General features: G+C 38.8%; 1 protein-coding gene across 2 annotated transcripts; it reads right to left on the bottom strand.

Moving 5' to 3' along the window:
* Positions 1-4,461: 4,461 nt before the first annotated feature.
* On the bottom strand, positions 4,462-10,845 carry LOC114573010 (uncharacterized). 2 transcript variants are annotated; one of them, XM_028604878.1, is made up of 11 exons: positions 10,713-10,845; positions 10,120-10,268; positions 9,864-10,020; positions 8,827-9,210; positions 7,698-7,979; positions 7,581-7,604; positions 7,295-7,396; positions 7,148-7,178; positions 6,670-6,719; positions 6,459-6,493; positions 4,462-4,810 (listed from the first exon to the last, which is right to left on the bottom strand). In XM_028604878.1, the coding sequence occupies exons 1-11, from the start codon at positions 10,780-10,782 to the stop codon at positions 4,712-4,714; spliced, it is 1,383 nt and encodes a 460-aa protein (XP_028460679.1). In that variant the 5' UTR covers positions 10,783-10,845; the 3' UTR covers positions 4,462-4,711. The 2 variants fall into 2 exon arrangements, with proteins under 2 accessions (XP_028460679.1, XP_028460689.1); XM_028604888.1 differs by having other exon boundaries at positions 10,120-10,264; positions 10,713-10,789.
* Positions 10,846-11,721: the final 876 nt, after the last annotated feature.

The raw sequence follows: 11,721 nt of genomic DNA, 5'->3' as shown, positions 1-11,721 counted from the left end.
CAATAATGGAGCCCTGTCAGTACAGTTTCTCTTAGCACCAACACTATGTTTGGGCCACAACACAAATGCCACTGATCCTCTGGACAGTTTTCGGCTTTATGTTCTATCTTTATTTGGGTCCCTCACACTGTCAGTGGTCAAAGAGAAAATGTGTCACCATGGATACAGCTTTGGAAGAAGATGTAAGCTTTGCTAGAATTAGGCAGCATAAATGCCACCGTGGACCTTTGTGTGTGCGTGTGTGTGTGTGTGTGTGTGTGTGTGTGTGTGTGTGAGAGAGAGAGAGAGATCAGTAGACCACGCTTTAGTGACCTCCCAATCTCCTATGAATAATTCATCACCTTTTTCTGACTGGACGCAGCCCAGCGACATTGCCAGAACATTATTATTATGGTGGAGCTGCCGCAACATAAGTGCTCAAAATTATTAATAAGCTTTATTCCTCACTAGGAAACTTCCCTCATATAGCCACATTGCCAGGTCTAATGGCAGATTACCAAAAGTCTTGGTATAACAGCAAATGATGTGCAGTCTGTCAACATCTTGAAAATATGAAAACGAACTACAGTCCCTTCCAGACCAACAGCTTGGCACTGAGGATAAGAGTCGTCGTAACATGCCGTATAGTTTCTGTTTTGTTATCTTGGAATAATTTCAGAGTCAAAGATCAAAGATGATTTTTTTTATGCCCAGACAACCAAACATACAACTACTTTCCAAGTTCTCTCTCTCTCTCTCTCTCTCTCTCTCTCTCTCTCTCTCTCTCTCTCTCTCTCTCTCTATGATATCTAATCTGGCTGCTTTTTAGATCTGCTGATGCAAAAATAAACCTGGACACCTGTCTATCACCTGCTCAGCTCCAGGCTCATTTCCATTATATTTCATTATCACTACCTTCCAAAGTCCTGCTGATACAAAATCATTGCAGCAGCATTGTGTGAGACAGTCAGTGTTTAGAGGATTAGCTGCTGCTCTTTTAAAAAACACAAACAGATATTCCGTCACAGAACGTAAATTTCAAAATGAGAAAATACTGGCATTAGCATTATTGTCAGAAAGATAGTATTTCAACTTAGCATGTTTCCTTAATATCTGATGATGCATTGGGGTCATTTTTGGATTTATTACAGTAAATATATTACATATTGTGAACTAAGTGATTTTATTGTGGTATTGCTATTTACTTAAGTAAATTATCTAAATACTTCTTCCACCACTGCTTCATTATTACAGAAGATGGCACTCAACGTTGTAGCAAGACCTTTATGACTGTAGTGTAATCATGGAAAACATACCCTTATGTACTTAAGTCACTATCCAATCACAAGTCATTCACTCACAATTGTATGTGAGTCACAATGTGTTGTATGTGTGTGCACATGTCAACAGACAATAAAAGAAATTCAGAGATTATTCTTTTGATTTCCTCATATATCGGCCTTTTGCATATCATAATGGTTCATGTGGGTGTGTGTTGTGTCGCTTTGATGTTCAAGAGAAAGGGGAATAAAATGGCAGAGCTGAGTCACAGAGAATAAACACACATTTTCATGCAGTAGGCTATGTGTTTTATTGTATGGAGAGGAAAAGAGGAGATATTCTAATTCACTGCAAACACACATCTCCATCTTTACATAGGATTGTGTCTAGTAATATGTTTTTTGTCTATTATTGAGTCTTAAAAATATACATTCTTAAAACAAGTGACAAAAACATGGGTTGGGAAAGTATCTCTATTTCTACACCTTCCTAGAACTCAGACAAAAGAAGAAATTGATTTGTTAACAAAATAAAATGGCTCTTAATCAATCAATGGTTCTTAAAGGTGCTGTAGGTAGGATTGCGAAGATCCAGGACGTACAGTGAACAGTCCCTCCCCCCCTTTCTGCTAAAGCCCAAAACGGTCTCCTAAGCACCTCCACCCACAAGGGAGAATGAATGAAGTGCATGAGCAGTGATTGACACGCAGTTAGACACACTCCCCGCCCTGATTGGTGCATCTGAACAGGGAGCTGTGGATTTTTGCAAATCACACTACAGGCTGTAGGTGGTGCCAGAGGAGCCAGATTTTTTTTTTAATCACCTGCTTCATGTAGTTTTACTTAAACATAGGGTCAGTTTCAGCAAATATGACAGAAAGTTAGTTTTATAAGTCTTACCTACTGCACCTTTAAGACGGAGGTAGTTTTAATATTCATCACCAATGATTTATTTTTGGCCATATACAGTATGCTCTACAGTCAGTTAGTGACTTAGTTAGTGAGAAGAGTGCAAAAAAAGGTTATAAGTAGTTGTGCAGCACAACTCTTTATAACCTTATTGCACACACTGTTACACTCAACAGCTCACATTTGCGTTTGCCCTTAATATTATTTTAGAAGGCTGGCTGCTAAATATTACCGAGTGTTCCTGTAAGCCACTGACAGGGAGGGTCGTCAGCAATCAAAAGGCCTTGAGCTAATGTTTCTGAAGTGGTCAGACAAATGGACAAAGACAGCATTTTTCTTGGTTGTAATTTATTGAAGATAATCACATGACACAATTTGCTACCCAACCTAAATCCTCACTTTAAATTAATGAAGTGAATTACAACAGATTAAATTAAATGATGAACCTAAATCGGCTGCTAAAACTCCCACAGTCTTCAGATTCTAGCACACACCTCCTATGCAGTCTCTGCATACACTCCTTTAGCTATCACATTTGAGACACAGTATGGGGTGGCTTTAAAAGGGTAATTATCATGAGTTATAGGATTGCCAATGTCATTTAATATCAACCTGACTCATAGTTCAGGGTGAGGCTGCCACAAGCCAGTGTGCTGTGTGTGCAAATTAAGGTGCCACTTGAATTCAGCACATCGCTCATGCCTCTTATCGTTAGTCTGCCTCTTATTCAAACAAATCAGACGAAAGCCATTATCTGAAGCTGAATATCTCCACTGTGTGTGCTTGTGCTTGCGTGTGACCGCACAGAAAGAGTAAACTTGGACATGACAAATCAAGCAGACTTTGCGATCCTTAAATAAATGTGTGTTTTCCTGTCCTCACATGTCATCTAGTTTTTTTCTGCCTGGACAAATGAATAAATAGATTTCTGCTACTGATAGAAAGCCCTGTGCTGCTAAAGAGGCCAGTAAAATGTAATAAAACTCAGTACTAATATAGAGTTGGCTTTCAACTGCTTCCTGAAGTACATTGACAGCCCTTCTTTGCTGAATTACTGTCCTCCATAAAAAAAAACACACACACAAACAGATGGGTGTTGTCTCTCCCTACTGAGTCCTTTCTTACTTGTGCACAGTATTGATGTCAGCACATCTACTTACAATGTAGGAATGAAAAACTAATATACTGTAGATATGAGGGCTCAATCATAATGTCCTTAGGTTCCATGCTTCTCCCATCATCATATGATAAAAAGTAAACTGCAGCACATATCAGCGGCTGTTGCTTAACTATGGCTACACCTGGATTGCTCGGCTTTATGCACATCAAAGTCACATTGTTCCACTGAACCTGTTTTGTCAATTATAAAGGAGAGCAACTTGATAAATGACACTCTTTAGGTTGTGCTGTACTGTAGGTGTGTTTTTCAAATTATATCTAAACGGTGCCCTCTGCAGAATATTTAGCAACACTACAGCAGGACAATTTCAGTAAGTGATGTTAGTTGTCTTTTCCTTCACAATCATTACCCGCTGTGTCGCGCAGGTATGCCAGAACATATTACATTTGCGAGATATATTATTATGTCCTGGCCCGGCCTCAGACTATATTTCTGAATGACTCTGCTCTTATCAACCTGCACACAGTCTGAGGTCCTCAGGCAGGAACTTATTTGCTGCTTCTATCTGAAGCGGTAAGACAAAAACGAAACTTTAACTCCTGCCTGATCAGTAAATAAATCATTATGCCTTTCCGTATCACTTCTGAAAATGTTTTATTTGTGATCACCTTGTTTATTTAGGGTAATTTCTTTTCTATTAATGCGTGTATGTAGGTTGGTATATGTACTAATACATCTGTAACATACATACATATTCTCACATTTTATTTTTTTCTTGTAAAGCACTTTGAAATTTCTGGTTTTGATACAGTAAGTGCTACATAAATAAAGATTATTATTATCACTGTTCCTATGTAACTGCAAATAAAAATAATGTTTAAAGATCTGTATATAGTATAGTACTATGTAGCACTACAAAATAAATTGCATAGTTAAGCCTAAAGATTATACATATTGATACAAAACAATCCATTAAGTAGCTGGTACTAAATTCTGTGACGTCTGGTCAAACTGCATCTGCTGATGAAGTTCCTGCAATAAGATGGAAAGCTCCGAAGTAGCTACTAAAAGGACCTTGCAGTGAGATTGTTTTGTCATTTGCTTTTTTCTTAAGGTCAAGAATAAACTTTTAAGGTAAGCTTCAAGTGAGTTATTAACAAAACAGATACACACTTAATAATAATAATAAAATCTGTATTTAGATTCACTGGCTCAGTAACATGTAAGATCAAACAAACATCATATCCTGTCAATTTTACTGCCATACATGAAATAGGAAATGTGGAAATAGCCTTTCCTGTCCTGCTGTGTAACTTCAACTGATGCTACATTGATAAACTACTCAAATAAAGTATAAACACACACAGAGAGAGAGAGAGAGAGAGAGAGAGAGAGAGAGAGAGAGAGAGAAAAACAAACATTTCTAATGGATTGGAGGGATTGGGGTTGTGAATGTAGAAAGCGAGTTCCTTAAAGGAGATCTGGAGCCTGTCTCTGTAGTTGTGTCCACACTGGCCCATTCCTGCAACATACACAAACACACAAGCTGTTAAAGATCTCAGCGTAATGTCATTTTCTGTGACATACTCTACACATTCTGCTGTTTCCTCTTGTTCTAATTCAATCGTCACTTTCTCTGTCAAAGTACCTATATTCATAACAGACCAATAATGTTTCTGCCCGTGTTCCTAGATCCAATCAGTCTTTGGATGGGGCTCTTTAAATATCATTGCAATTCTGTCTTTCACACCTCCAAATCACCACCTTGCCATGCCATTCCCTCCACTATGTCCACGGAGATTCAAGAGAAAGTTTCCATCACACATATAAAGGCTTCACTCTACAGCATCCAGACTCCGGAGAGATCCTGCCTATCACCCATCTTCATATGGGCCTATGCTTAATGAAGATGCTTCACATCGATGGAGTCTTATCGCCAAAGTCTTTTTCTGTTGCAAACCTCAATAAATATTGTTATACACTTTCAATTGATCTCTAAGTTCAAAATCAAAGAAAACGATTACTTTGCTGTGCAGCGACAGCATGTAACAAAACAAGACATAATTGATAAAATACCCCCATAACACCTGCCATTCTTGATCAAATTACTGCTCTAAAGTAAAAGGTAAGACGAAGACACTCCAGATCACTGCTAAGAATGAAACACGTCTGATATTAAATATTCAGTTCAGATGTTTCATGATAGCAGGTATCAGCTGGCGATGACAGCGTTCTGTCCTCTTACTGTAAGATGGCTGCTCAGTAACAGTGTGAAGAGAGAAATAGAGCCTGGAGAGAGCCTTTAGTCTAATGAGAGCCCTTCATAGAGCTAATTTATCAACGCGATAACAACTAATTAGAGGTGGAATCAAACTTGACGCTATAACGAGGAATATGTGTAGGTTGACAGTGTGTTTGGTGATTGGCAGTGTGTGCTTACACGTGTGTGTGTGTGTGTGTGTGTGTGTGTGTGTGTGTGTGTGCAAAGAGATCAGGGAAGTTTACAGTTGTTTGTCAAATTAAATCAACAGGAGGAACATACTGTAGACCGCAGAAATACCACAAATACCTAAAGAAAAGAGGCGGACTAATGTCACAAAACTGCACATGATCGGCCTTATTTTGTGTCAAAATGAATATTATTGCTATTGCAAAGCTTAACATGCTTAAAGGATAAGTCTGGTCATATTCTATGTTTTTGTTATTGTCAAAAAATCCCATCAAAAGACCAAAACCAGCAATAAAATGATCCTACTAACAAGCGCTGTGCATCCAAACACCATCCTGCTACTGTAAATACTCAGAACACCATGCTTATTAATACACTTCTCAAAATTGTCTCAAGAAATGTATTATTTACTCCATTTGTTTGCCAAAAACTGCTGTGTCCAGCTGTCTTAGGTTTACAGCACAACTTCAGTAGGAACCAATGGGCTTGAGGCTGAGTGCCACAGACACTCTGGGAAAGTCAGAAAGTAAAGAGAGGCGAACTATTGGTTGGTTCATGGGATGAACAATAACAATAACAAAAAGCCAGCCAGCCTCATCCTTTATATCAAAGTGTTGTAATAGAAGGTACAAAGGTAAGATGAAGCTATTGTCACATCATAGTTTATAAATCACCAAATAATATTTATTAGAAATTAGAGATTCAAATGATTCATAACTACCTCAGAGGGGAACCTTGTACGCCTGAGTGTAAGGTCTGCAAAACACAGAAGAAGAAAAACAAGCAAGCACAATATCAAGCAGTGGTTTGTATAAGTATATCTCTTTACTTCCATGAAATATAGTGCAGAACTAAAATTGCCTTGTAGAAACTAAAGGAATTTGAATGGACTGACTGGAATTAACAAGTCATAAATATGACCGTAAACTCACCAACAACATGGTCCTTAGCATGAACTTGAGTCCAGAACTGGGCTTCCTGTCTGAAAAGGTTCAACACAGCAACATGTTTTACCACAATACCAATTATGCAATGCACTAATCCATTTTATGTACAAAGTTATATGAAAATCAACTTGATAAACCCAGATCGGAGCTGTGTAAAGGCAAGCCATAATGTGTAATGGATATTCTTATTGTGAGAGAGGGATCAATAAAGTGCAGCAACTTTTCTCTGTTGGCTATTATACATTTTTACACTATATCATATTCATGCAATTTCTGAGCAATTTTAGGGTATATGTTTTAGTGATACATTTGTTTAAAGCAGTTTGTTATGTTGCCAACTTGATAACAATGTTTTCAGTTGCTCATGTGTCATGGCTGTCTCGCTTGTTTATGGTAACTTTAGGAAGACAAAATTATTCTGGATAGACAAACAGGGATTTAATGAGCACTGAAAAGACAATACCTTTTCTTCTTTTCCTTGGCCGCAGCTTTAACTTTAAGGGATTGTAAAAAGAGAAGAAAGAGAGGAAATAATAAGTTTCACAATGGAAGACAATCACGGCCGTGTGAACATATCATGTGAGAAAGCAGAGATTCATGTGTAAAATACCTTTCCTGTGTGCCGCCACAACCACGAGTGTCACTGAGCAGATTAACAATACCACAGCGGCGAAAGAGCCCAGTACAAGAGGCCAGTCCACACCGGACAAATCTGCAGACATTTGTTTATTTGTTTACATCGCACTGGCATTAATGTGAGATATATCAATATTTGTATTCATGGTCACTGGAGTAGAAGTATGAGACTGTCATTTATTTTGTCTTTCACTCCCTGCCAATCAAATTGCATAATATAAAACTACATATCAAATAATGACACATTTTTGCAGGTCTACCTGTTGATGATGGAGGAGGAATTCCTGAAAGAAGAGAAAAGCAACAAACAGTCACATTTTGTGTTAAATTGCGCTCTAATAAAAACACACACATATAGTAAAACTGTAAATCTGCACCTCTGGTTACAGCCAACAAGCGGCTACGCTCAGAGCTGCTCCATTTCCTTCCCAGGAGGACATCGTACTGGCATTGGTAAAAAGCCATTGGAGTGTCCTGGACAGGCACTGGGAAGATGGCCTGATGGTCGAGCAAGGTGGTACGGTGAGTGGCAACAGGAAGTTCAATATCAGCCAGGTAGAGGGAGAACACAGCACCGGGGTAAGCAGCAGAGCCTGTGCAGAGCAAATGCCACACATCCGACTGCTGCTGGACGACAAGGGTGGGAACTGGCAACGCATCTAGCAACAGACAAAATCAGAGGAAACATTAGTCCGAGTGAATGGTGCTGACATATATCTCAGTAGGCTTTACACTGTAGGCTATATATATATATAAATCATGTTTCTAGATTGGATAAATTGGTGTTATAGTTACAAGTGAAATGATTACTCGATAAATTGATTAGTCATTGAAGAGAAAATTAATCTGCAACAATTTTGAAAATCAATTAATCGTTAAAGTGATCTTTAGGCAAAGCGTTCACTAGTTCCAGCTTATAAAATGTGAATATTTGCTTTTGTTTTATACTACAGTAAACTAATCATTTTTGGGGTTTTGGACTGTTGTTCAGACAAAACGAGCAATTGAAATACATCAAGTTGGACTCAGTGTTTGGGATGGTGGGCATTTTTTGCTGTTGACTGACATTTAAAAAACATAATATATAGATTAAAAAAACACATAGTGAATATAATTACTAGCTGGAGCCCTAGTTAAAACATTTTCAAATTGTAATGAGCACTAAAACACTTGCCATTCAATGCAACATTCATCTCCTTTGCAAATGTTATTCATGCATACAGTAATTAATTCAAATAAACAGAATACTTTTCAGAATGCATCATAATAATAGTTACAATAATCCCTAAACACAAAACAGAAAAAACAACATCCCATAACAAGAAAATAACAAGAAAAAAATAATATGATTGATTGAAGAAAAGCCCACATAATCTAAAGCAAGTTTATGAATGTTAGTCTTTAGTAAAGATTTAAAGGAAGTCAATGGAGTAACAAGGTAAACAACACAGAGGCTGTTCCAGAGCTTGCAGGCCCTGAGAGCAAAACACTGTGTGACACCCTCACCTGTAATAGTGATTTGAACCATATTGCTGACAGTTGAATTGACCAATCCCCTTTTTTTGGTGATCTGGTAAAGGCAGGTGTACTCGCCCTCCTCTCCTCCCCTAACTGGCCCCACAGTGAAGACTCCTGGCTGGGGTTCAGGGTTTGATACCTGACTAGCCTGAGGCTGGAGGATAACAGATGTTGCCCCTGTTTGCACAGTGGTCCTCAGCAAAAGGAAGGTCACTGGTTTGTTGTTATTGACAGACTGGGACTGAAACTGGTTCAGAAGAGGGATTGAGCAGCTGAAGGATAGCATCTCTCCACGTTTTAGCACACCAGTAGAGGGATTCACAGACAAGACTGGAGGAGGGAAAGAGGGCATGGAGCGAGTAGGGACAGCATCTGGACAGTACAGAAAGGGAGATGATAAAGAAACAATTGTCTCTATGTTTTTGCAGCCTTATTACTTTTACATATTTGTTCTTCCGCACAAAACCTTTGTAAACCCCAATGCTATCAACCTTGGTTTGCCACTGTTGCTAGCCAAATTTCGGTCTGTCACCACCAACAGTGGAAGCCAGTACACATTGTGTTTGATGCTTTTGTGTGTATGTGTGGGTGTGTGGTTTCTATATGAAGTGCAGGATGTAACTACCACTCCACACACCCACAGAGCAGAGGACAATAAGAGACCACAGAGAGCACCTGCATGCAGCAGTGTGTTTTGGAGGTTGGAAAGGAGCGGATGGGAGTGTTTATTATTTTATACCACATGTAGAATCACTACTGGGTGCAGTGAACAGATTGACTCTACAAACTCTTTTGTTTCTCTTCTAACGAGATGTGGAGCTACAGCCCATAAACCACATCTCCTCTCTGCTTTGTTCTCTATATGAGACCTGTGTCTAGGTTGAAATACAAAATGTCGTGTTACCAGAGTAAAAGCTTCCATCGAGAAACTGAGTGTCAAATCTGATTTTTAAATCAGTCACAGGCACGATTTCTATAAAGATATGCATTTAAAAAAAGAAGAAAAGAAAAAAACATAGACACACCTCTTGTGTGCTCCAGCTGCAAATAGGGACTGAAAACACTGTAATGACCATCCTGGTCCTTGTACAGACAGCATAAGAGTTGGACTGAATCCCCTTCCTTTACCCTCACAGTGAACTGAACCTCCTCAGCACCAGATTGCAGCTCCTGAGAGTCCACCTCAATGAACGAAGAGAAACACAGAGAATAATAAAACCACAAGAGCCCAGTGATAAGACAAAACATCAGAAAAAATACATAATCCTTAAAAAAAAGTACCTTCTCTCTAGTTCGGTACAACATGAAATGAACGCCTCGGTGGCCCTCTGGGGCACGGCAAACCAGAACCACTGAGTTCTTTGACCTCGAATAGATGTCAAGTATAGGTGCAGGAAGAGGAGGAGTGGAAGTGGAAGCTGAAAGCCTTCCTAGACAGTAGAGAGAAAGGTATAACATACAGCAAGAATCAGATGAATTTGACATATTCCTTTTGAGGTGGAGCAACAGTACAGCTGTGCAGCAGGCATGTAGAAACACTGCTGTTATTGCTACATGTGGTGACGCTCGCTTTGTACCAAACCGGTGATTGCAGCTAATCAGAAAATTACAATGCGACATGAAACTCGAAATGGAAATATTGCCTGTAACTTCAATATTTAGTAAATTTACAACAGACATAATTGTTTGTGTTAGTGATTATATATGTAATGGCAGTCTTATAATTGTTTACTTCTTCTTTAACCCCCAAAAAATCTGTGACTAGATAATTCTAGTGGAAATTGATAGTGTATTTTTTAGCTGTAAGACAAAACAAAAGAAATAACAATAAGAATAATGTATTTAGAAACACCTCTAGTACATATGATACTTACCCCAAAGTTGTAGAGAAGTGAATAACAGAGTGTACATCCAGAGTGATTGTCCACCACTAACAACCTGCATCTTTGACACAAGAAGTAGACTGAATATAGTATAAAAGCACCTAAAACCATGGGCTGCTCTCCCTCTCGCTCTCTCTCTCTCTCTCTCTCTCTCTCTCTCTCTCTCTCTCTCTCTCTCATCTGTTTTCTTAATACGCATCACATCCTCTTAAAGACAGAACGATTGGGGGAAGTTGAACCAGTAAACACACTTCCTTTTTTGGAGTCCACTGGTCGGGTGTGTGATGACAATAAATAGCAGGGCTGTGTCTCAGTAACCCACATGTAAAAAATATTTCTGTCAGCACATTAATCGAGACGAAGCATGTCATCTGGTGCCATAGGATGCGATGTGCTTGATAATCAGTGTAATATACATTCACTCAATTATTGGGAACACCACCTAAATTAAGATACCAATATATTATTTCCATGGCCTAGACAAGTTCAATCAACATTGGTGAACATGAGCTACTCTCTCTCAAAGCCAGAGGAGTAGGCTAACACGTCTCAAACGTGTGATGTTATCAAGTTTAAAGTCTGGAGCTGCTCCATAAACAATGATTAGGAGACTTTGTGGACCCACAGAATGTTTGTTTTCTTTTTATATTCCCAAATGAGCTCTATTCTATTGTAGTGCTCTCAGTTCTGAAACAGAAAAAGTTCCCATATACTCAGAAAATTCCCCTGGGTGTTCTCAGTGTCATCTATAACATCTTTCCCGATTCATCATCCCTATTGTCTGTGGAGCAGTTCCACACTTTATACCTGACGACTTCACATCTGAGTTTTAGCACTCTAGTTTTTGGATTTGGGAGAGATTTGTTCATGTCAAATATTTCTGTACTGTATAGGAATAACATTTACTGTATGCATTTTGAAAATGGGCGTAGTTCCCGTTTAAGTGCAATTTTGAGGTACTACTTGACTAGTATTTCCATTTTTCATTATTCTACTCCTC

Source organism: Perca flavescens, chromosome 2, assembly GCF_004354835.1.
Source record: "Perca flavescens isolate YP-PL-M2 chromosome 2, PFLA_1.0, whole genome shotgun sequence".
Taxonomy (NCBI): domain Eukaryota; kingdom Metazoa; phylum Chordata; class Actinopteri; order Perciformes; family Percidae; genus Perca; species Perca flavescens.
The sequence above is the reverse complement of the archived record's forward strand: the minus strand, read 5'-3'. Positions and strand labels throughout refer to the sequence as shown.

Excerpts from the sequence above, each read along its gene's own strand:
- LOC114573010 (XM_028604878.1), bottom strand. The coding sequence starts at position 10,782 with ATGCAGGTTGTTAGTGGTGGACAATCACTCTGGATGTACACTCTGTTA. Across the intron at positions 10,269-10,712 it reads CACTTCTCTACAACTTTGGG|GAAGGCTTTCAGCTTCCACT; the intron begins GTAAGTATCATA and ends TCTACTGTCTAG. Across the intron at positions 6,494-6,669 it reads TGCTAAGGACCATGTTGTTG|ACCTTACACTCAGGCGTACA; the intron begins GTGAGTTTACGG and ends TGTGTTTTGCAG.